General features: G+C 42.9%; 3 protein-coding genes across 5 annotated transcripts in view; all 3 read right to left on the bottom strand.

Moving 5' to 3' along the window:
• Nucleotides 1-1,254, bottom strand: part of LOC308335934 (uncharacterized protein) — a gene marked incomplete at its 3' end in the record, with an annotated part of 6,857 nt that extends 5,603 nt beyond the window's left edge. Inside the window, exons 1-3 of the mRNA XM_080793157.1 lie at nucleotides 1,116-1,254; nucleotides 955-1,026; nucleotides 1-81 (exon numbers count right to left, since the gene is read on the bottom strand). The exon at nucleotides 1-81 is cut by the window's left edge and continues 180 nt beyond it. Coding sequence (XP_080649283.1) covers nucleotides 1-81; nucleotides 955-1,006 — 133 coding nt within the window. The 5' untranslated portion in view covers nucleotides 1,007-1,026; nucleotides 1,116-1,254. The remainder of the gene's footprint in view (nucleotides 82-954; nucleotides 1,027-1,115) is intronic.
• Nucleotides 1,255-2,293: 1,039 nt separating this feature from the next.
• ift46 (intraflagellar transport 46 homolog (Chlamydomonas)) lies at nucleotides 2,294-8,753 on the bottom strand. Of its 3 annotated transcripts, XM_080792139.1 has the most exons (8): nucleotides 8,539-8,753; nucleotides 7,740-7,865; nucleotides 6,936-7,126; nucleotides 6,380-6,562; nucleotides 5,560-5,653; nucleotides 4,500-4,628; nucleotides 4,240-4,355; nucleotides 2,295-2,993 (listed from the first exon to the last, which is right to left on the bottom strand). In XM_080792139.1, exons 2-8 carry the CDS (start codon nucleotides 7,857-7,859, stop codon nucleotides 2,744-2,746), a joined length of 1,083 nt encoding a protein of 360 aa, XP_080648265.1. In that variant the 5' UTR covers nucleotides 7,860-7,865; nucleotides 8,539-8,753; the 3' UTR covers nucleotides 2,295-2,743. The 3 variants fall into 3 exon arrangements, with proteins under 3 accessions (XP_080648267.1, XP_080648266.1, XP_080648265.1); XM_080792141.1 differs by lacking the exon at nucleotides 8,539-8,753 and having other exon boundaries at nucleotides 2,294-2,993; nucleotides 6,936-7,122; nucleotides 7,740-7,857; XM_080792140.1 differs by lacking the exon at nucleotides 8,539-8,753 and having other exon boundaries at nucleotides 2,294-2,993; nucleotides 6,936-7,148; nucleotides 7,740-7,842.
• A 2,575-nt stretch (nucleotides 8,754-11,328) lies between these two features.
• On the bottom strand, nucleotides 11,329-19,706 carry LOC308335499 (proteasome subunit beta type-6-like). Its single transcript, XM_080792546.1, has 7 exons — nucleotides 19,549-19,706; nucleotides 15,913-15,980; nucleotides 15,451-15,516; nucleotides 14,855-14,920; nucleotides 13,648-13,777; nucleotides 12,180-12,324; nucleotides 11,329-11,569 (listed from the first exon to the last, which is right to left on the bottom strand). Exons 1-7 carry the CDS (start codon nucleotides 19,636-19,638, stop codon nucleotides 11,442-11,444), a joined length of 693 nt encoding a protein of 230 aa, XP_080648672.1. The 5' UTR covers nucleotides 19,639-19,706; the 3' UTR covers nucleotides 11,329-11,441.
• Nucleotides 19,707-24,776: the final 5,070 nt, after the last annotated feature.

The raw sequence follows: 24,776 nt of genomic DNA, 5'->3' as shown, positions 1-24,776 counted from the left end.
CGTTGGCAAGGAGACGACAGGAGACGGCCACGGTGCCCGACGACCTTTGAACCTGCACTGAGATCTGATCCGCTGCCCTGCCTGGAAAATAATAAAATGTTACAATGAAAAACTATCCCAAGAGTGGCATTATACTGGACCCCAGAAGGCAAGAGGAAGAAAGGGAGGCCAAAAATGACATGGCGTAGCCATAGACGATGGAGAAGGAGCTCCAGCAACAACATCAGAGCTGGGGGACCATAGAGAAGATGGCCAAAGACATCAGAGCTGGGGGACCATAGAGAAGATGGCCAAAGACATCAGAGCTGGGGGACCATAGAGAAGATGGACCATAGAGAAGATGGCCAAAGACTGATGCAAGTGGAGAAACTTTGTTGCTGTCCTAAGCGCCAGCTTAAGTAAGTAAGTAAACAATAAAAAAACTAATATGAAATATTTACAGTATTTTATATAACATAAAATAAAGTAAATATGAACATTTAATTATGAAATATAAAGCAATATCAAATAATAACCAACTACATGAGATATGTTTAAAAAAAATGAAATGCTTATGAAATATTATAAAAACGCTGTTATTATAAAAACATGTTGCCATTCTAAAATAATCTAATAGTCTATGTAAAGCATGCCAAAATAACAAAAATACAATAAATTAAATATCAAAATATGAATGTTAAAAAGTTTAGAGCTCGCAGATCTGCTACTCTTGATGCTTCCATGTGACGCTGTAGTGTAGTGTGATCAAGTAAAGCATTAATTTAAGAAAAAACTAAAAGTTAGAATATGGAGTTTCTGGCTGACAGCAATAACGGTACTGCATATACACAGTAAACTAATAGTTTTATACACAGTAATAGTTGGTAACGTAGTGAGTTTTATACGGTAAAAGTTGGTAGTCAGTTTTATTTATACAGTAAATGACATAGTTGGTAAAGTAGTGAGTTTTCTTACCAGTTTGTATCAGCAACATCAGTAGACTACAGAAGTTCTGCCATCCAGTCATCTCAACCTACAACTATAAAACTGGATAAATATACACTGTTTAATTTCTAAAATATACATTAATGTCTATACATTAATGGCTGTTGTTCAATTTCTACAACTACATTCACCTTATCATCCCGTCTTCAAACTTCTCATCAGGACAAGATGGTGGAATAGCCTAGTCTACAATGATGCTCTCTCCAGGTTTTGCGAGAAACAAGCAACCAGGTTTATAATTATGGAAACGGACAGGCCCAAAAGAAAGGACTATCCTTTATCCTATCCCACACAAGCACTTTAAGCTTAAGTCTCTCTCTCTCTCTCTCTCTCTCTCTCTCTGTTGTGGGTTTGTTTCTCAGATAGAAAAACGGCCCTGTATCTCATATACGACCTGTCACTTCCTGCCTGCGCAGGAAATGGAAGGTTGTACGCACACAACTCCTTTGATGTCGTCACCTCACAATGTCCTTTTTACCCCCCACCCCACCACCCACAGTCTGTGACTCAGTCTGTGAAGTGCTTACGTATATCCAAAGCGCTTTACATGCAGTGGACACTTTACATACGTACAGTACACACAAACTCATAGATAGATTGTTTACATGTGCATTACATTCATCCACCCATCCACATACAGTCATACACTGATTCAGTTATGGTAAAGGGTGTGTGTGTGTGTGGGTGTGTGTGTGTGTGTGTGTGTGTGTGTGTGTGTGTGTGTGTGTGTTAATCCATCCTTGATGTCAGTTCCAGCGTAGCCTCACAGAGGCCAGACGCGAATGTGCGTTCGACAGGGTGATACGAGTCTGGCCAAGAAGCCAGGCTAGTTCCAGCCGTTTTCCAATCTCAAGACCCAAAAGAGAGATTAGACGTTTTCCTGGGACGCAAACTAGTGAGAACAGCAGATTGTGATTTACTCTAATTTTAACTAATTATTATTATTTTGTATGTATGGAATTAGGTGGGTGGTGAAAACCAGGTATACTTAATGAACTGGTGGGTGTGTACACTATTTTGAAAGAAATCTTCCTCCTAGTATAATCATAATACCTGATGATCATGTTTTAGGGGGGGGGGGGCACGGCAAGTTAGCGATTAATTGTCAACTTGCCGTGTTTAATTTTTAAGTATAATAATTTGCATTGAACATTGGAACGTTACAATTTGTATTTCTGTTTGCTTTTTAGGCTTCATAAATCACTAATTGCACAGGGCAGATATGACAAATAACTTAAATCTAAAACTTGAAATCAGACACATTTAATATTTATTTTCTTTTTTTTTTATATTTTCTTTCCAAAACAATTACAAGCTACAAAATTGCAAGCTTACAATCTTTTTAAATGGACGATTCTGCAAAAACGTATTATACCGGTAATTATGTCAAATAATGAAATAAATTGAATCATTGTAACAGGCCTGTATGTAATGGGTTCGTTTTGTCCGACGTACTAACATCCGACAGGCATTAGTCCGACATCCTATACCCCAAATCCTGACCTACTGAATCCTAACCTACAGTACCTGACCACTGGAGCTGAAATAACGTTGAGCGGTGGTGAGTAAAAACAGAGAGAAGGGCTGGAGCGGTGGCGGTGGTTTGCTCTTCACCGCGGCTCGTGACGTCATCTTGTAGTTCGGTGGTCACCTCACCACCGAAAGCCCAGACTATGTATGAGTCTTTAAGCGGCCATGCATGTGTCGGACTGTTGCATGTCGTACTGTTAGCACGATGGACCAACGTGTATGCGCCGCCCTATGTGACAGTGTTTTTGAAGTGGTGGGAGTTCTTAAACTCCTGGTACAAGGTGAAGAGGACGTGCAGAGACTGCACTCGATGGTTCTTGTAGACGGGGACGTCCAGAAGCCCGCAGACGACGTCCACATAGTCCCTGAGGTCACAGTCCAGGTCGGCCCCTGGGAGCCCCACCTGGGACCCCCCCAGGAGCTCCTCCAGCAGGGGGGGCCACTCCTGCATCAGGCTGTCGATGTCCGGCATGGAGCGGCTGGACGGAAACCAAAGATTTACATTTTATTTTGTCACTATATCCTCTGGGATCAATGCCATTTTATTTGTCACTATAGCCTAGTAGCCTGGGATCAATACCATTTTAACTACCTCTATAATAGCCTGGGATCAATACCATTTTAACTACCTCTATACTAGCCTGGGATCAATGCCATTTTAACTACCTCTATACTAGCCTGGGATCAATACCATTTTAACTACCTCTATACTAGCCTGGGATCAATACCATTTTAACTACCTCTATACTAGCCTGGGATCAATGCCATTTTAACTACCTCTATACTAGCCTGGGATGAATGCCATTTTAACTACCTCTATACTAGCCTGGGATCAATGCCATTTTATTCATGGCCAACTTGTGTGCAAAGCACAAGTAGGCACTCGACAGAGTGCATTTCTAGTTATCTTTGTGGTCAGGAAAACTAAAATCACACCCCTGTGAAATGAGGGGCACTCTTGTCATGCGGACATTTGACATTGCTACATTTAGGTGGTCCCTTATTGGCCAAGCGCTCCCACCAACATGTGATTGGTTAGCCGATTCGCTCCTTTACATATGACGCAAGTTTTTCCTTGAATTTCAATGGCGTTTAATGTTTTGATGTTTAACTTAAGTCATATTTAGCGGAATTCTGACGTAATTTCTCCGTTCATTGTCAATGGCAAATTATTGAGACGTGTGGGGACAAGATTTGGAGGACAATTGACCTGAATTCCCCTTTCATTGTCAATGGCAAATCTTGAGACATGTGCGGACAAAAGATGTTTATAAGCACACCTAACCTGTGCCACCCGACCGCTCTCACTCTACGATCCTTTTGTGCTTTCATGGTTATCTGTTATTGTGAGGACATTGATCGATCTCAGTTACATGTCCACAGCGATCTTCACAAATGAGACAAATGATTTACGATCGTCGGGATGCGCGACAGCTCACCATTGACAGCGCTCGAAGCTTTAGAGATACAAGGCTTTGAAAATCCTGTTATAATGGAGGCTCAATGGAGCTGGATTTATTTTTTTAATTACTAAAAGGTAAATTGATGGTCGCCGCTTTATGGATATATACGGTTGTCTACGAACATGTACGTAGTTAGCACCTTTAGTACCCTAGCCTAGGGCTACGATTATAATCGTAGATAGCAGAGAAAAAGTTAAAGACACAAAGATAATAACGGAGGCGTGGATCTGCAGTACCTGTAACAGTGGCTAGGGGGCAGTACCTGTAATGCACGGTGGCTGGAGGCTTGGATCTGTGCAGCTCTGAGATGCTGTCCATCCAACTGTCCAACGCTCTGGGGTTCTTCTGGGCGTTCGACACACTGGACACCTTCTTTACCTGAGAGAGAGAGAGGGGGGGGGGGGGACAGACAGAGATAGAGAGATTCTGTCATGGTCAAGATCCAGTTTCTCCCCTGAGCAAGCAGGCCATTAGCTCAATGGTAAACATTTCGGAACTTGCTAAAATGTGTCGTTGGTGTACCTGAGTAGTGTGTTGTTTGGTATCTTCAGACAGCCACAGAGACAGAACTGTAGGGTCCGACTGTTTGACACACGGCTCGTCTAAAACCAACAGACCCAGACTGTCTGTCACCCCATCTGGCCTGGGAACCTGAGAGAGAGAGAGAGTTTACAATGCTATCTAAAAGACATTGCCGGTGAGGAGCCCCCACCGGAAGGACGTACTGTTGTATCCTACTGACTCACCTACTAGTGAGGAGCACCCACCGGGAGGACGTAGAGCCTTCGTCCTACTCCTCCCACCCAACACTCTGACTCTGACGCTGGCATGCTCCACCCCAAGGCCCATCATTTATTTGGCATTTGAGCCACGGACAGACCACCATTTTGATGACATTTAGCCTCGCAGACCCAAAACTAAAGAATATTTTGTTATCGTTGGAAATTAATTTGCGCACAATTCCTTTGCTGTATTGATGTGGTACCATTAGGAAAGATGGAGAACAAGACTGCCGAAGCACTCCAGGTTAGAGAAAAATCCTTCTAGGTGCAAATGCAAGGCAAGGCATCAGAATGGGAAGAAAATTCCAGCACTCAATACATGACCTTTTCACATGATTTATTTTATTTACCTCTGACGAGCAGACAGCGAACGCGTTTCGGCCTAGTGGGCCAACGCTGAGGAATGTATTTAGTGCTGGCATTTTCTTCCCTTTCTGTTCCACCAATAGGAAAGATAACAGGCAAACGTTAATCAAAATAAAAATGACTCTACAGTCTCTCTAAATCTGTGAACTTCTTGTAAATGTAATGCAGAATTTTAACAAATGGACCCAAATGGACCCGGGATGGTCCATTTGGTTTCATTTTCCGCTCTCAAGAGTTAAAGACAGGGGTCCATTTGGTTACCAACTCCCCGTCATTTAGCTGGGGGACCACCTGGAATCCCCTCAAGGACCACTGGTGGTCCACGGACCACTGGTTGACAACCACTGGTATAGACGCTCGACAAAGCCGGATGCACCACAGTGGATTTGAACCCACAACCTCTGTGTTGCCATGGTTACGTGACTATAGTATACCTTGATGAAGGCGTCGATGTCTCCTACTGCGGGGATGAAGTCTGGGATGAAGGGCTTCAGTTTATGATCCAACTCTACTGTCTGAGGAGTATATCTGTAAAACATATATACACTTATTAACCCACACAGCCCTGGGTCTTAAAATGTTTATGATACTACCGACATTATCATAAATGATAAATCACAGCCCTGGTCCCTGCAGGGTCTTAAAATGTTTATGATAGTAAACCTGGGCCGGTTGCTAGGCAACGCCTTGCTCACCCCCCGCAACCATGAAACGTCTCTTGCGCATGGGTTAGACAGACTACTGTTATAATTACGATCTGCTCTGGCTCTTTTCTCCAAGACTACGTTGCTGTCCGTTGTGCTGATCAGACATCTGAGGTTCGGATGTGATTTCAGATTTTTTCCACAGCATCGCCATTGAAATGTTTCTGGAGAAAGATGCTCTAGTCTAGTGTGAGCAAAATGCTTACGCTCAAACATTAGCCTTTCCTTCTCACAATTAAAGTGTGTTAAAATGTTTATGATAGTAAATCTGATCCATAAATCACACAGTCCGGGGTCTTACTTATTTTCTGTAGTTTAATTCAGTGGTATTCAACCTTTTTCATATTAAAACCCTTTGAGCCACGGACCACCATTTGATGAGATTTAGCCTCTCAGACTCAAAACCCTTTGACATTTTTGTTGTTGAATAAGACTTTGTTTGATTTTGTGTTGGTAAATTAAACAGGGGTCAACGATTGGCCGGTAAATAAAGGGCGTTGCCGTGATGTATTGGAAGTTGGAACAGTTCCAGATAAAGGCTGTTAGTTACCGTGTGATGTACTGGAACAGCTCCTTGATCTCCGTGGAAACGGGCAGGTTGGCGTAGTCGGCAGGATGGTACGCCCCCTCCGGTCCGCCCCCCCGCTCATCTTCGTCATCGTCGTCTTCGTCGTCGTCGGAGTCCTCCTCCTCCTCCTCCTCTTCCTCTGGCCCCGCCCCCTCATTAGCAGGCCTGTCACGATTACAAATTTAAGCTGAAGATTAAGATTTAATTGTGTTTTTTTTTGCATTGAACAATGGTGCGTTAGAATTTCTATTTCCGTTTGCCTTTAAGGCTTCGTAATCACAAATTGCACAGGGCAGATATGACAAATGACTTCAATCTAAAACTTGAAATCACTGACACATTTAATATTTTTGTATATATATTTTTCTTTCCATACAAAATAGCGGAAATAGTTGATCTACAAGTTTGTAGATTTTCAGTTTCTGCTATTTTTGTGTATGGACATTTTTCAACATGGAAACGATTGACGATTATGCAAAGATAATTGCGATTATCACAAATAGGCGATGATGTAATAGGCTAATCGTGACAGGCCTACCCCTCATTAGCGCCCAGGAGGCCAGGCTGGCGTCTCATTGGCTGGTTAGGGCTCAGGAGGCCTACAGGCTGTCGTCCCATTGGCTCTTTGGCCTTCCGCTGCTGCTCCTCCTCCTCGTCAAACTCGTCGCTGCTGCTATTGGCTGCCGCCATCAGGCCACGCCCCTTCCTGTTCCCGTGGCTGCTTCCTGTCTGACATGCAGGGGTGTAACAGCTAATAGATTTAATTGATTATCTAACTATAAATGCATCACGTCTCTGTCTGTGTGTCTGTGTGTATGCGTACGGTTGTAATGCACGTAACTTTGCCCCACCGACTTCAAATTCGACACACGCGTTCCACACCCCCGCAGGGAGTGCAGTGCCCGGTATCGAGTCGGTCGGACCCACGGTTGTCCAGAACCACCACAAAAGGCTCAGGTCAGGCTCTGCCAGTGGGCCTAATGAGCCCAAGTCCCCTCACCTACAGTATGCAATTCCCAGCCTCTGCCTCAGCCAATCGATTGCCATGGCAACCCCACACCTGCCAATTGATTACTTAACCAGTCCACTTTTCACAGTCAGTATGCACTTTGCACTCTTCAGACACATCGTTCTCGCATCGTTCTCAAGTAGGCCGGTGGCCGACGGGCACATACAGGTCTAGTAATAATAATAACCTATTTGATAAAGAAATGTAATGGAAATAGTGGATATACATGCTTGCGATGTGACGTGTTGTGAGTTTGTAGATCAGCTATTTGCATTAAAAATGCATTATTTATTCTCTACCGTGTGTATGCATGCGTGCGTGCGTGCGTTTTACCTTGCTGTGTGTGTGGGGGGTGGGGGTGTAGATACTCGCTACATCCTCAGAGTCGTGAACTTCCACACTTTCATCATAAGGCTGGTTAGAGATCAGTTTACCACTGTTGCCAGGCTCCATCTGACACTGAGGGGGGAGGAGAGGAGATGAGGCAAGAGGAGAGAGGAGAGGAGGCAAGAGGAGGAGAGAGGAGGTAAGAGGAGGAGAGAGGAGGTAAGAGGAGAAGAGGTAAGAGGAGGATAGAGGAGGTAAGAGGAGAGGAGAGGAGGCGAGATGAGAGGAGGAGAGGAGAACATTTAACAGTGGTGGAAAACATATCAATACTGCAGGCGTTCTGGAAAAAAAACATTTTCAGGTAATGGTAGGCTTCATTTCAGGCTCAGCCAATTAGGTGAAAGTAGTTTATCAGACTATTTTTTATAGTGTTCCAGTTCCAATTTTGTGAGATCTCTATCCTAGCTGATTGGATAAGCTGGTATCCTACAAGATCCTATTTTCAAATGGCCAAGAGATTAAACTATAGGGGCTGAAGTTGTATAATCAAAATCTACAAAGTAACTGTCTACTAACTATAGTAACTAAAGTTTTCAGTAGTTTAGTGGAGTAAAAAGTACAATATTTGGATCTGAGATGGAATTAAAAAGTATTGGAAAATAGAAATAGGCCTAGTCCAGTGAAGTAAATTAAACATGTATGTTTAATTTAATTAATGCATGTCGTTTTTCATGGTTTTTGAGTTGGATTTTCTGTTTATTAAAAAGATACAGACTGACACATAGAGAAGCTATAGCTAGCATACCTGTCTGGATCACATCAGCTTTAGCAACACAAAGCTAAAAAGCTAAGCTCTCGCGAAGTTTTCGGTCATTTAAAGATGTGCTGACGTCGCACGATGCTCACCGGCGGCTGTTATTCACTCATACATACACATATGACGTAATAATAATATAAAAGATATAGAAGATGGGACTCTAATGCTACAGACGCAGCTCGCTGGCGTTGTCCTAGCAACAACAACAGTTCCGCGCTGTGCTGTGCATCATGGGATATTGAGTCTTCTTTGGATCTGTGTGGCAGCGTAACCGTAGCGTATCCCCAGCGCCTCCTGCTGCAGGTATTTAGAAACACCACTGCAGTCAGTGCAGGATAGATCTTTCTACAGTCTATGTGATAGACGTATTACGGTATACTATACATCTTTGAGGTATTCCTGAATGTTATGTCATATTATGGTACATATAATTATGCAATTCTTAACCCATAAGACACAGTACAAGAAGAAATATCAGATTCCACTAGAACTAGAAGGCTGAAACTAACTTGATATACCGGACATATTACATTCAATCATTCCTGATTCTTATTATAGAAGTGTATAATTGTAAGTCTCTAAAATGTTCTGATGAATTGAAAATCGTGGGCCTTAGTGTAAACAAGTGCAATGCTTCATCATAGTGTCCACAGTTTTTGTATTGAGTTGTACTTTTGTTTGAATTAAATGTACTCATTCTGCATACTGTTTATACATTTTTTAAATCTCAAAGTCCAGGTGAAAATATAGTACAGGTAAAATCCGTGGATATACACGGCTTAACTTTTATCGTGGAAAAAGTCCTACTTTTGTCCGTCAAAGTCTTATATTATATAGAGCTGTGCAAGGTCCAGACTCTGGAATGTTGTTACACCGTTTCTCCAGCAGATGGCTCCGACTGACATCTTTTGCAATGTGCAACAGAGAAAACACCATAGTCTGTGACATCCAAAGAGCTGCAGCCTCAGTCAGTGGACACTTTTAACATCAATACTTCTGTTTCACCAACCGCAACCAGGCATGTAGAGAATGTCCTCAAGCTTCTCCTCCAGGTTGGACCTCTCTGATGTGTCCCCCGCCCTGAGATGTATTGAACCATTTGTTTTTGTCTCAATATGATAAATGCCTCTGTCTGGGTTTTTAGTTCTGTTGGAAGTGCTATACCTTGGTACAAATGTAATTAAATTATATAACCAGGTCCATTTGGTGACCTGGCATCCTATAGTTTCAATTATTCATTTGATATTATGTTTATTATGTCTGATTTTAGGTTAGATTACTCAGGCACTACACCAGGGATGTCGAACTCATTTTGGGGTGGGGGCCGCATTGGACGAAATGTGACTTCATGAGGGCCAGAGCGGTGCAAAATTGCGGAGTGTTGCTGAAAAATTGCGGAGTGTTGCGGAAAAATTGTTGTTAAAAAAAAAAAAAAAAAAAACGATGGGTTATATATAGCCCATCGGTTTTAGATTTTTTTTTGGAAAATTGCGGATTGCGGATCCTTGACTACACTGTCGCTCTGCATTTGATGTGTTTACCTGCCTGCTGTAAATCACTCACTGGATTAAGAGCATCTGCTGAATGCCTACATTAGAAATTGTCTATACAAATACAATTTACATACTGCCAAACAATAGGTTTGCTCCCCATCTTCTCTTTATTTCAACCAAACAATGTTTCGCCTGTCCGGGCTTTCTCACCTTACATCATATGGAATTTGGAACCCTTACAATACATTGATACATTTTCGCTAGAAATGGACTGTATCAAATATGAGTGACTGTCGTGACTCGTAAACGAGCCATCTCCCTGGCAATATCACAGAGACAGTTTGTTTATTTTAGAACCCCCCCCCCCCATATAACCCCTTAGAACCCCGTATAAACACTGCTAGAGTTCATAGAGTTATAATATTGGTTCCCTTTCTGCCATACCTGACTGACTTCACTCATCACTTGTTCTTATCTGACTAATCTATGAAAAATGACTATGGGAATTCAGAAAGGAGAAAAAAAGCAAGGAAAAAAACCCCTGCAAAACAGGTAGGATGTGAAATTACATTAGACTTTGGCTATTCAAAACTACAAGTTCAACAGCATCACCATCCTTTAGATTTTCTTTGGTGAAAAACCTTGCAAATGTGTGTGAAAAATGCAGAATTTCGATTTTCCTTTCTTTAGACACAAATCTTCTCATTCCGAGGACGGGGGTCTGCGGCCTAAATACATACATATCAATTTGTCCTCGACATGAAAACGTTTCTAGACCCACTGCCCTAGCTTCCCCATCCCTATTCTGGGGGCTGAACATTCGGCTAAGACAGTGGCTCTGCAATTTTAGCCCAATGTATTCGGAGTAGAGCAGATGGCCTAGTACAGACCCATGTGAAACTCCAGAGGGTTTAAGTGCTTCAGTGAATGAACAGTAAAGAAATTAGGAGATTTCCTAAAAAACTAACTTAGCCAAATGTATTCGGAGTAGAGCAGATGGCCTAGTACAGACCCATTCAGGCCTGACGTCGAAAAAAGAAAAAGAAAAAAAGTTTTCTAAATCATGAAAATATTCTGAAAGATTTGAGGCACATTTTAACGATTTTTCAAAAATAGCAGACCTACAAGTTCATAGCGCGCCACTCGGTGGCGCGCTATGAGCTTGTAGACCTGCTATTTTTCAATAGCTAAATTATAACAATGTTTAAAACACCAAAAGGGATTCCCGCCCAGAATGGGTTAAGTGCTTCAGTGAATGAACAGTAAAGAAAGTAGGAGATTTCCTGAAAAAACAAACTTTTATTGATGTATTACATTTTACTTTTCAGTACAAATTAACACGTATAAGTGTGCATGTTTCAGAGTGTGTGCGTGTGTGTGTGTGTGTGTGTGTGTGTATCAGTGTGTAGAACACTTGGGCACTTGGTCTCCGGTCAGAACCGTTCTCTCCACTCCGCTCTCGTTGATGGCAGCCAGTCTGATCACCCCCCCACTGGACCCGTCTCTCTCCATGGCGAGGGCCAGAGCTGAGAGAGAGAGAGAGAGAGAGAGAGAGAGACACAGAGAGAGACAGTGAGAGAGACAGAGATACAGAGAGAGAGAGACAGAGAGCGAGAGAGAGACAGAGAGAGACCTTTAACTAAGCCTTTATTTAATCTTTTGTGTACACTCACATATTCTTCAGGACATTTCTAGAAATGTCATGCTTTGAAAAAAAAAACATGTTTTTTTGTTGTTTTTTTTCTCCTTAAAGAGATAAAACCAGTGATTCTTGCTCAATGCTACACAAGAGGTTATCATGTCCCCACATCTCAACGAACTGTTCTAGACGGGAAATCAGTTTGTAATAGGCAAACTCTATTCTGAGACGAGCTGTTATCAGTCCTTTTGCCATGAGTTCTGGGTCTACTGACCCTGCTCCTTGCATTTTGTTCCTCCTAGTGAGCCAGATGCTCATCTTTACCTGCGCAAGTGAAAAAGTTTGGTAACCACTGTTCGAAGGGGAGCGTTTTTGGAAAAACTCTTTTCCCCACAAAATGATTCAGATTCAGAATTTTTTACTTCAACAACCAACTAAAGCAGTGTTCCCACAAAAATGTGAGTGCGTGCGTGCGTGCGTGCGTGCGTGCGTCTCACCAGAAGCAGTGAGTTCCAGACATTGCTCTTTGGTCATTCCAGGTCTGTACTTTGTATCCATGAAGCCGTAGATGTAAGAACTGCCACTTCCTCCAATGGACACGGGCTGTCTGACCATCATGCCTCCTATTGGTACAGAATACACCTGGTAGAGAGACATACAGTATACAATACAGAGAGAGAGAGAGGGAGTTAGACCTATCTGTACAGAATACACCTGGTAGAGACACAGGCTGTCTGACCATCATGCCAAAATGTGGAACACCCTACCAACAGTCATTAAGACATGCAAATCCCTTGACTCCTTCAAAACTGCTCTCAAAGGGCACCTACGGACGGCTGCAATTCGAAACTGGCCCCCGTGAAATCTGAACCCCCACCCTTTTTCTCCCTCACTGTATACGTTTCTTTTCCTTTTTCCCCTTTTTATGATTTTTTTTACTATATGGAAGTGTCTATTTGTACGTCTCTAAATGTTTGGATGATTTGAACAAGGTGGACCCTCTTGTAAACAAGTGTAATGCTTTATTGGGTCATCCACTCACAGTTAACAGTCTTTGTATTGAGTTGTGCTTGAAATGTACTGTTATTCTGCAAACTGTTAATATATATTTCAATATTCATATTGTTTATTGTTTATTGAATGGATCCCCATTAGCTGACACCGTGGCGACAGCTAATCTTCCTGGGGTCCATATAAAATACATACAAAAAATGCATACGGTAATTACAAATACATTCAACAAAGTTAAATACATGAAAATACATAATTACAATTTATTATATAAAATTAAATGCAACATAATAAGAAGAACATTCTGGTCATGTGGTCAGCTGTAGCAAGTGTTCCTTTAAAGCATATTTGAAAGATAATTTATTTTGTGTTATGTTAATGTTAATGTTAACTCAGGTGTTCCAAAATGATGAGGTTCGTTTTTGGAGCAGGGAGTGATAAATGACCGAGGCTGGCAATTCTGGTGTTATGATTATGTCTGTCACTTGATTTTAATAACCGTTCGAAAAAGTAATCTGGTGTTTGATTAGAAATTGTGTTTCTAACAAACATGAAGAGACTGCAATGGAGTTTGTTTTTAACAGATAACCAGGACAGGCGTTTATGCATATATTCAATATTTGTGCGAGTAGAACAATGATCCCAGCAGACAGATATTAGGTGCGTTAGGTTTATGTTCAGGGTTACCTGTCATCCTTTCCTCTTGTCCCCTACCGCCACTATGATCCCAGCAGACAGACAGCCATTAGGTGCGTTAGGTTTATGTTTGGGGTTACCTGTCCTCCTTTCCTCTTGTCCCCTACCGCCACTATGATCCCAGCAGACAGACAGACATTAGGTGCGTTAGGTTTAGGTTTAGGGTTACCTGTCCTCCTTTCCTCTTGTCCCCTACCGCCACTATGATCCCAGCAGACAGACAGACATTAGGTGCGTTAGGTTTAGGTTTAGGGTTACCTGTCCTCCTTTCCTCTTGTCCCATCCCGCCACTATGATCCCGGCACTCAGCTCTTCTCGGTAGCGGTAGCAGGAAGCTTTGAACAGATTGGCGGCCGTCTCCACCAATGGGGGCTCATCAAGCTCGATGCTGGCGATGACAATATTAATTATTTGCGTTAATGAGTGTCACTGTACTGTACACATTTAAGTCGTGCTCACAAATTGTTGTATGGTTAAAATTGAGATTTTGAATGACTTATCGAATACCAGAGAACTCGCCGGTTTACCAACTCACCGCAGCGAAAGGTGGAGAGAAACATGTTTCAATGTCTTCATCGTTATGCTAACATGCAGTCTTCATCAGTGTAGTGTGTCAAACCCACAGATGTTATAGTTCATTTCCAAAGTGATCAAATTATTTTGTGCAATTAAATGATCAGCTACATAATGATAAAAGGGTAAGCGTGTGAATACCAATGATTGTACCAATGATATTTCAGGATATTGTTCACTAATGAATTACATTGTTTCTGTATTTGGTGTTAAAACTTTAGCATTCCTACTTCATCTAGTAGTGTAATCTCTAAACAACTATCCTCTCTATCTCTCAATTCAATGCAACTTAAATAAAGGTGAAGTAAAACTAAGATGCACTAAACCGCGGCGAGTCGGAAAACCGGTGAGTTCTCCGGTTACCTTTCTATCAATTTGTCAAGTCCCGCCCATGGTTGTGCCCCTCTTCACACCCATTGGTTGCTGTTTCATGGTTGGACAAAAATCCTCTCTCTCCATCCAGTACCATTGAAAGAACGTGTTTTTCAATTGCTTCGTATTGATATTCTGTGTGTTCAATACTTCTTTTATTGTCGGTAAAAAGGAACATCACAGGCGCAGCATGGTGACTGGGCATAACACAAAATGATGTTATAGCAAATTCAACATGAACAACACGGAACCAGGGTGGAACAAGTCAGAAAGAGCCTGCTGGTTAGTCAGTCAGGGACCAATCAGAAGTCTGACAATGCAGATGTTTTTGTTACATTCCTGAGACAATACTTTGATGACCGGTGGAATCGGTCATCGTGTGTGTGTGTGTGTGTGTGCGCGCGCGCGTGCTTGAGCACCAATATGGAAGGCCAGCTCGTACACCAGCACTGCAGTGTGTGTGTGTGTGTGTGTGTGTGTGTGTGTGTGTGTGTGTGTGTGTGTGTGTGCGTGCGCATACCTATGGAAGCCCAGCTGGTACGCCACAATTTCAGCGATGGCCTGAGTGTCAGCAGCAGAACCAGACCTTTAAAACACAAACACAAACACAAACACAAACACACACACACACACACACACACACACACACACACACACACACACACACACACACACACGTTAATGTTGTCTCAGCATTTTATGACTTTCATCAACTTAACAGCCTTATCGTGTGCTGTCGTTATTATAGTTCATCGTGAAAAAAAAACACTCAACTCAACAATCGTATCGTGGAGACTTTAATTTATGGTGTAATTATCCTCCGTCACACTACACACTAGGATGATGAATTAGCTTTAGTTGAGATGCAAATTCAGCACCACTTAAAGCCTCTAGTCTATATAGTTACACAGTCTATAAAGTTGATAAAACAGGCCTGTAATTAAAGAGTGCATTTGGTACACTCTCACAAGTTACAACACGTTGCGAGCTTGTAAAGAGAGGTCCAGGTTTATTTTTACGTCCTCCGAAATTCACTCCGATATTCGGAGCAAAAGAAAACTGCACCATGTGCAACTACAGTACCTTTATAGTTATAGTACAGTGTGGTGGACTGACCTGCAGCAGAAGATACGGTTGTGGATGGGAGTCAGTTTGTCCGTCACTCTGTTGGCAATGTACGCCCTGGATGGATGTACGGACACACAGACACACACAGGTTGTTGTTACACTATATATATATCATGTGCTTTAACCCATTTAGGACTGAGACCAGATTCTACAAAATGTCATCTAAATCCTAACAGTTTTCTGAAAAACCTATATTTCAATATCAGTGGTTCTAAACCTATTTCATGTCAATGATCACAAAAATGATATGTACACCGTTATTGGCCACCGACCCCCATCTGATATACATATGATACTGTATGTTGTTCCAGCCACCCCCCCAGTTGTGAAAGAATATATATTCAATATTCATTGTACACATTTTCACGACTTTTCAAAAATAGCAGCTCTACAAGCTCATAACCCAGTCCTTAATGGGTTAATGATGCACACACACACACAAACACTTACCCAGTGGTTGTACGGGAATCAGCTCCCATCACAACACCCTCATCATATTCTACCGCCATGATGGTAGTCTGAGAGAGAGAGATTACATGATTACAGGCCATTCCACCATGTCAAATTATATGATATTATAAAATGATAAAAACGTGAAAGTGATATTAAGTGACAACTCAAATTAATTACATTTTTATATCGCTTTTCCAAGTGCTCAAAGCGCTTTACAATGGTTCATTCATTCATACATTGGGAGGTGAAGCGGCGAACAGTCGACGTCAGCGTCCTCACTTCCCACATTCACACACCAATGGTGGCGAGCTCACACCGACCGACTCATTGGAGGCAATGTATGTAGGGTTCAGTGTCTTGCCCAAGGACACTTCGACATTCGAACCGCCGACCCACGGATCATTGGACGACCTGCTCTACCTCCTGAGCCGCAGCCGCCCCAATTCCAAGAAAGCTTAGAGAAGGAAAAGACGTCAACGTCATGGTGTCACGTGACTGGACGCAGGGGCTGCGCCATGACACCCCCCCACGCCCCCTTGTGCCAAAACTCACACTGGAAGTTCGATGAATACATTGCAGTGGATGGGAGCCCGCTGGACATCTTGTAAACAAACATTATTTATGAACGATAGCGACCTTTGTCATATCATCGGTCCAGGAATATAATAGAAGACATATCACAGATTGTTTTCCGACTGGGTGTTTTTCGACTTGCTAACTGTTTAATTGTATTCAGGAATTTAAAGAGCACAGAGTACGGCTCTGGGCTGCATGGGCTTAACCTGACTCCGCCAGCTGGTGACAGTATTGGGTTCACAATCCTGCCTTCAAAAACCCATAGGCCTATATTGTTTTTAATTCATCAACATTACAAACTAAATAACGCTTTAAAAATGTTGAGAATAAAGGATTTTGCAATATTACAGTCAGTGGTGTTCACTAAATTAAAAGTTGCCTAGCAGTATCACAATGTAACATGCTCTACAAGTGGTTAAGTTTCAGAATAAATACGCAAATTAACAGTAGCCTTAGGACCAACCTGCCTAGTATAATACAACAGTAGTTTTAAGTAGTACAACGTAATAGTAGTCTAGTAATAACTAATAATTGTAGTGAAAGTATAATATTTGCATGTGAAATGTAGAGGTATAAATATTAAACGATTTAAGTGTCATGTGTCCCTCAAAATATAGTAGGCATAGGCATACCTTATTAAAGAAGTTAATGCTTGCTCTATCAACTCCAGACATTGCCTTTATATTCAGTTTCAAGTTAAATATGAATGAATGACTGGCTAAATTAAATTGTACTGGTAGGCTACCTCGGAACGTGACACGCATGCACGTGCGTGCATGTGCGCATCGCGGCATGCACACAGAACAGCTGCATAGCCTAAGCCTAAAACACAAAAGTAGACAAACATCCTTACTACACACTAGCGAAACTAAAAGGTTTGCTTTGGACGAATATATCTGTAACTGTTTCTTTGATGGAGGAGAATACCACACAGCAGCAGTAGCCTACTGGAGCCATAGCAGTCCACACTGCTGTTAAAGTCAAGTGTGCATGGCATGCTTACCGGCTACGTGCGCTCACAGTCACAGTCACCGATCAGGTATAAACAGTTAAAGCTGTGTGAAAATAGGGGGAGGTGGGCGCCAGTAAACCTAGACCACTGGGTACTTGGTGGTGACTTTAAGACAGTAGAAAGTAATGTGTGATGTTATGTTACAGAAGCGTTTATTTTACAATGGTCTCAATCATTCAGAAAGTGTTGTATTATACTAGGCAGGTTGGTCCTAAGGCTACTGTTAATTTGCGTATTTATTCTGAAACTTAACCACTTGTAGAGCATGTTACATTGTGATACTGCTAGGCAACTTTTACTTTAGTGAACACCACTGACTTGTAATATTGCAAAATCCTTTATTCTCAACATTTTTAAAGCGTTATTTAGTTTGTAATGTTGATGAATTAAAAACAATATAGGCCTATGGGCTTTTGAAGGCAGGATTGTGAAGTGTGAACCCAATACTGTCACCAGCTGGCGGAGTCAGGTTAAGCCCATGCAGCCCAGAGCCGTACTCTGTGCTCTTTAAATTCCTGAATACAATTAAACAGTTAGCAAGTCGAAAAACACCCAGTCGGAAAACAATCTGTGATATGTCTTCTATTATATTCCTGGACCGATGATATGACAAAGGTCGCTATCGTTCATAAATAATGTTTGTTTACAAGATGTCCAGCGGGCTCCCATCCACTGCAATGTATTCATCGAACTTCCAGTGTGAGTTTTGGCACAAGGGGGCGTGGGGGGGGGGGTGTCATGGCGCAGCCCCTGCGTCCAGTCACGTGACACCATGACGTTGACGTCTTTTCCTTCTCTAAGCTTTCTTGCCCAATTCAAGGATGCAGATGAGCTGTGGGGGTGGCTATAATGTACGTTATATGCAGCTTACTGCAAACATTACTTCTAATTTAAATGTTTAATAATATTACCAAGGAGAAAAACACTAAGAATAAGATGCAGGGCAACTGGTAGCCTAGCCCTAACCACACCAAACGGTCACCATGCAACTCCTTGGGTCCAAACGGTTGCAAGGAGTTAACGCCAAAACTGTCTTGACCCTTTGGTGTGGTTTGGGCCACTGACCCTAAACTCTCGTAGATGTATTCCGAGTGTGTACATCTTAGGCTAGGTAACTGACAATCCTCCCGATCTACGAGCATTGGGCTCTTGATACTGACATTTGTGTTGTCTCCAGAATCTCCATGTGGTCTATATACTGACCATTAGGAGATAACAGGCAAACACTTCTTGTAAATTAAGCAATGCACAAGTCTAAGAATAATTTAACTCTTGAATGTTTCATTTTACGCTCTCAAGAGTTAAAGATCTAATAAGAGTCCATACCAACTCTCCATCATTTAGCTGGGGACCACTTGGAACCCCCTCAAGGACCACTGGTGGTCCCCGGACCACTGGTTGAAAACCACTGGTCTATATTGATTGATGTCCACTTGTCCAGCAGTATGATAAGCCTGATTGACAGATTAAACTGAAACACTAAGGCATTGGGCGGTGGCAGTGGCTCAGGGGTAGAGTGGCTGGTGGCGGTTGCCAGTTCGAACCCGGGCTCCCCCAGAGTTGGTGTCGAAGTGTCCTTGAGCAAGACGCTGAACCCCTAATTGCTCCTGATGTGCTGGTTGGTGCCTTGCATGGTTTCCGCCGCCATCGGTGTATGAATGTGAATGGGTGAATGTAATGCACAATCTATGTAAAGCGCCTTGGATAAAGGCGCTATACAATTTACCATTTATTATTTAATCAATATATGTGAATTATTTCACAAAGCAGGATTGTCATAATTATCTCCAAGACAGATTCACTCTCTCACTCAATCACACACACACACACACACACACACACACACACACACACACACACACACACACACACACACACACACACACACACACACACACACACACACACACAATAAATAAAGTGCTGTCTCATTGAGAGCCGATTGTAACATACGAGCGTCATGAACCATGGCTAATTGCATCTTAGCTTAGCAGTATAAAACCTATTTTAAAGCAGTGTCTATGTGTTTTGGGGTCATAACTCACCCCTGTGGTGACTTCATTAGCGCACCATTCTGGAACCAGGTCGGCGTTATTGTTATAAACGTTCATATTATTCTCTCTAAACTTCATCATGTAAAAAGCTCTGTGTGTCTCTCTCTGTCACTTTAGCCGGTAGCTTCTACACAGTACACACCACGCCTGCGCTATCTGCACAGCACCACGACGCATGCGCCGCGATAAGACCAAGGAGTATGTTGAAGAAGGAAAGGTCGGATCCTACCGTGACGTCACGATGATTGATTGAAAATGTGATTGATTGATTGATTGAAAATTTGCAGAATACAGTACATTTCAAACGAAAGCACAACGCAATGCATAAACTGTTACTGTGGACGATAGGGCACTAGAGGGTAAGCATACAGTGAATGACAAATTGAGTGGCAAAGTGAGTGACAAAGTCAGTTTAATCAGACTCAGACTTTACGGGGGCCAGTTTCGAATTGCAGCTGTCTGTAGACAGGTGCTCTTTGAGAGCGGTTCACAGTTTGTTTGATTGTTTGATTGATTGATTGATTGATTGAACATTTTATTTCACAGTATGTAGAACGGATACATTTCAAACGAAAGCACAAGTCAATACAAAAACTGATACTTTGTGGACGAAACCATGAAAAGCACAAGACTTGTTTACATCAGGGGCCACCATTTTCAATTCATCATAACAATTAAAGGTGTAGCCTAGCCCCTAGCCTATATACACTTCTATGAAAAAACAGGAAGTCATCATATAAAGAAAGTAAAAAAGGGGAAAACATGCAGGCCTACAGTATGGGGAAAAAGGGTGGGGGGGGTGGGGGGCAGGACAGATTTGTATTATGGCTGCCAGACAGTTTCGAATATCGGTAATTTGAATTGAGTCATTGCAAGGTGTTGTTTCATATTACACACCGACTAAACCAAGCAGTATTATGTGAGCGGTGAGTCTCTAGGGGAAGGACACACGCACGCACGCACGCACGCACACACACACGCACACACGCACACACACACACACACACACACACACACACACACAGTCTAATCAAGAGTTCTTTATGTAAATGAAGTACTGGTATATAAAACGCCTATTTTAAATATCACTCTCAAATTCTAATCAAGCTTTGCTGATCCATTTAAAGTAAACTAAAGCCTATTCTTTCAAAGCTCCTCTCCACCGAATGAAACTGCTCCAATAAATGGAAGTCTTCTCAAAGATTGCTGTTCAACCACATGAGACACCACATGCATCAGCCTATACCTAGCTCTGCTCCATAGCTCTAATGCGTAAACACATTAGAGCTATGGACCAGAGCTACAGCCTACCATAACAACAGTGAACTAGAAAAAGTCCCCACCAGGAGGATAGTGTGTGTGATGTTTGGCAAAATGTTTAGGAGCAACAATTTTCTTCATTTTGTTGAGGAAATGCAGAGCCAGATCACTCTTTCTGGATGGGCAGGACATGTGCAGCCAATCAGTGTAGAATCTGAGAAATCCAACAGACTTGTCTTGAATTGATCACATGACTACAGAGATCATGTGTACCGATTTTGCGTGAGATTTGGATGAAATCTGTGCTTACTAACATAAACAATGTGTTTTACAGAAATCGGCCTCATGGTGGCGCTATAACCGGCAGATGTGGAGGGATGCAGGGAAAATGTTTTTCCATGGCCTCTAGGGAGTGCGCATACATAAGTTTTATACAGATTGATGCAGTTATAGGTAAAAACAGGAATTGCCCTGTTATAGCGCCACCGTGAGGCTGATTTGGAAAAAAAATTGTGGCATGTCGTCCTCAGCCTAGTGGAAATGTGCGTGTATAATTTCACCGAATATATACCGAATTATACCGAATTGTGTGATGTATGAATAAAATGTATACGAGTAATCTACAGAAATGTGTTTTGCCTAAATCGGCCTCATGGTGGCGCTATAACAGGCAGTTGAGGAATATTTGGGGCAGAGGTTCTCGTTGGCATCCAGGGAGTGTGTGTGCAAAGTTTGGCATGGATCGGGCCAACGGTGGCGGAGATTAGCTGGTAACGGACGGACGGACGCACACACACACACAAATGGACGAGTGCAAAACATACTCTCTCCCCATATCTTCGGCCTGGTGGAGACAATTACCATCACACAGGACACACAGAGTTCTCCGATTTGAAAATGTTAAGACTGAAACACTCCTGGGCACCAGTTAATCATCAATCAATGTCGTTAATATTATATTTCATGTTTTACTTATTAGCCAGACTGTTGATATACATGTAAATTATATACTTACAATATATATTCATATATTCAATGACAATTAGATAGCCAATTACACTGTAAAACTTGACTGTAGCTGCACTAATTCAGTGGAGATATCTATGGCCAGCAACTCTGTTTTTATATTAACCTTTGTATTATTCATTCTTCTGTTTCTTCCTGAACTGCTATCGCTGCTGTGATACCTGAATTTAATCTAGTCCTGTCTCATCTTGTTTTAGGGCAGGCAAAAAATATGTCCTTTTTCTCGTACTTTAGTGGTCAGCGGACGACAATAGATCTCCTCACATAGAGATCACGATGTGGACCTTATGTTACAACCCCTATGGTACGTATCCAAAGGGCCACAAACCCATAATAATAATGATAATAAAAAAAGCACATTTATTACCAGTGCCTAGTGCCTACTGTAGGTTAGTTTTACAGGAACTAAATAGGGAAAACAACAGAAGGGAGGCATACATCCTCAGGGTGGCTATAAGGTCAAAACAACAAACCAAAATACCACATTGCCTTGAAAAGGGAACAAACAAACAAAAACAAACAGAAAGAACAGAACAAATAGTCTTCACCAACCCTGGGAAAAAAAAACACTGGGACAAAAGTAACAGCAGCTCATCCCTACGCTCAGCTTCCCTTGTCTACCCCTTTTAACAAAAAGCTATAGCATGAAAGGGTTGAGCGCACAGGATGAACAATGACAAAAAGGCTGGAGTGGTCATCAGGTTTTGAATGCAGGCTAGCTGGATGGTTGATAATACGGCTACTGAAAGCAGAGGCTATCTATCGGGTGGAAACCTTGTATATGTCTAAAGCTGTAACAAAAAGTTGTATTTTTTTTGCCTTAGTCAATTTAAGACATGTAATGAATAGAGTAACATAATTACACACACACACGCACAATCCCATTCTGTTGTTTGTTGTGAACATATCCTGTAGTACACTCACTGTACATGTATATCGGCAGACAACCCGGTAACGAACACAGGAACGGAAAAGACTACGAGATTGATGACCAGTATACCCGAGGCTTCAACAGCTAAAGCAGGACACACGCTCCAGAACTGCATATGTGGCTGGACAAGGGTTACCTCCACCCATGGCCTGAAGATACACCAGGGCAAGAAAGGGTGCCTAAAGAAGGGTCAACAGGGAAGTCGCATCGACAGCTACTTTTTGAGAAGCAGGTCGAGTCAGTCGACTGAAGTTCAGCAGCAGGATACACACCACAGTCTGCAGGACATCAACACCCCTGCCCCAGAGGAGGAGGAAGGCACAGGAGAACAACCTGAACCCAACACATCACGACCACCGGCAGAGGAGAAGATCCAGGGGCGAAGGCCATTAGTAAAGTGGCCAAAGTCCTGCGACAAGACGCTGTGGAAGGAGGTTAACACTGATCTCTGCAACATCCTAGAAGGGATCAAAGGGTCCACCATGAAGAAGTTGGAGAGAATGGGCAACCTAATCTATGCCTATGGAGCGGAGCGGTTCGGAGTGAACGAAAGCAAACAATCTACTCCGTCAATTCCCACCAAGTCCAGAAGGCAGACAGAAATAGACCGACTTGTCAAGGAGAGAAGGCAGCTGAAGAAGCAATGGAGGAAGGCCACAGAGGAGGAGAAGGAAGGAATAAACGTGCTGCAGGAAGAGATTCAGAGCAGGCTTGCAACACTGAGGAGGGCTGAAAATCTCCTGAAGAAGCGCAGAAGGAAGGAGCACACAAGAACACGCTTCTACAAAGATCCTTTCAAATTTGTGAAGAGTCTCTTCACAAAGGAGAAGAGCGGAAGTCTCTCAGTGTCAAAGGCCACTCTGGAAGAACATCTAAAAAAGTCCTGCACAGATGACCGACACCAGGAAGAGGTTTCACTCCCATCTGACATGCCACCAGTTAATCCACCAGAGCACAAGCTAGATGTTAGTCCACCCAGATGGAGCGAAGTAGACAAAACCGTGCACAGAGCAAGGGCCGCATCAGCTCCAGGTCCCAACGGAGTTCCATACAGGCTCTACAAAAATGCACCGGATGTCCTGCGATTCCTCTGGAAGTTGATGAAAGTCGTGTGGCAGAAGAAGGAGATACCAACATCCTGGCGGAGAGCCGGAGGGATCCTGATCCCCAAGGAAAAGGACTCCTCAGAAATCGGCCAATTCCGCCAGATCAGCCTTCTAAATGTCGAGGGAAAAATCTTCTTCAGTGTGGTCGCGCAGAGACTGGCAGGATACCTACAGAGAAACAACCCGATTGACACGTCAATCCAGAAAGCAGGTATCTCGGGCTTCTCAGGGTGTGTGGAACACGCCAGTGTGATCTGGCATCAGATCCAGGTCGCCAAGAGGGAGAAAACAGACCTCCACGTGGTGTTTCTGGACCTCGCCAACGCTTTTGGCTCAGTTCCTCACAACCTCCTGTGGACAGCCTTCAAGTACTTCAGGGTCCCACCAGCTCTCACATCACTTGTCAAGGCCTACTTCCAGGATGTCCAGCTCTGTGTGACAACAACAGAGTTTACTACATCATGGCACCATCTGGAAGTGGGAATCATGGCCGGCTGCACCATCTCCCCACTAGCCTTCACCCTGGCCATGGAGGTCATCATCAGGGCCTCTCGATGGGTGGTTGGAGGACAGCGAATAAAACCTGGCCTGAGGCTGCCGCCGATTAGAGCCTACATGGACGACCTCACAACACTCACCATGACCAAGGCTTGCACTGTACGGCTACTGGGAAAGCTCCAGGAAAACATTGAGCTGGCCCGCATGAAGATCAAGCCGTCCAAGTCCAGAAGCATCTCCATAGTCAAGGGGAAGCTGGTAGACCACCGCTTCCACATTGGCGAGGAACCCATTCCAACGGTCACCGAGAAGCCTGTGAAAAGCCTAGGTCGTTGGTATGACGCCTCCCTCAAAGACAAAGAGCAAGTAGAGCAGCTCAGGAAGGAGGTAGTCAGTGG

Source organism: Protomyctophum bolini, assembly GCF_963924005.1.
Source record: "Protomyctophum bolini genome assembly, chromosome: 20".
NCBI lineage: Eukaryota > Metazoa > Chordata > Actinopteri > Myctophiformes > Myctophidae > Protomyctophum > Protomyctophum bolini.
The sequence above is the reverse complement of the archived record's forward strand: the minus strand, read 5'-3'. Positions and strand labels throughout refer to the sequence as shown.

Excerpts from the sequence above, each read along its gene's own strand:
- ift46 (XM_080792139.1), bottom strand. The coding sequence starts at position 7,859 with ATGGAGCCTGGCAACAGTGGTAAACTGATCTCTAACCAGCCTTATGAT. Across the intron at positions 4,356-4,499 it reads CCAAACAACACACTACTCAG|GTAAAGAAGGTGTCCAGTGT; the intron begins GTACACCAACGA and ends TCTCTCTCTCAG. Across the intron at positions 2,994-4,239 it reads CCAGCCACCGTGCATTACAG|CCGCTCCATGCCGGACATCG; the intron begins GTACTGCCCCCT and ends GTTTCCGTCCAG.
- LOC308335499 (XM_080792546.1), bottom strand. The coding sequence starts at position 19,638 with ATGATGAAGTTTAGAGAGAATAATATGAACGTTTATAACAATAACGCC. Across the intron at positions 15,517-15,912 it reads GATTCCCGTACAACCACTGG|GGCGTACATTGCCAACAGAG; the intron begins GTAAGTGTTTGT and ends ACATCCATCCAG. Across the intron at positions 13,778-14,854 it reads TACCAGCTGGGCTTCCATAG|CATCGAGCTTGATGAGCCCC; the intron begins GTATGCGCACGC and ends TGTCATCGCCAG.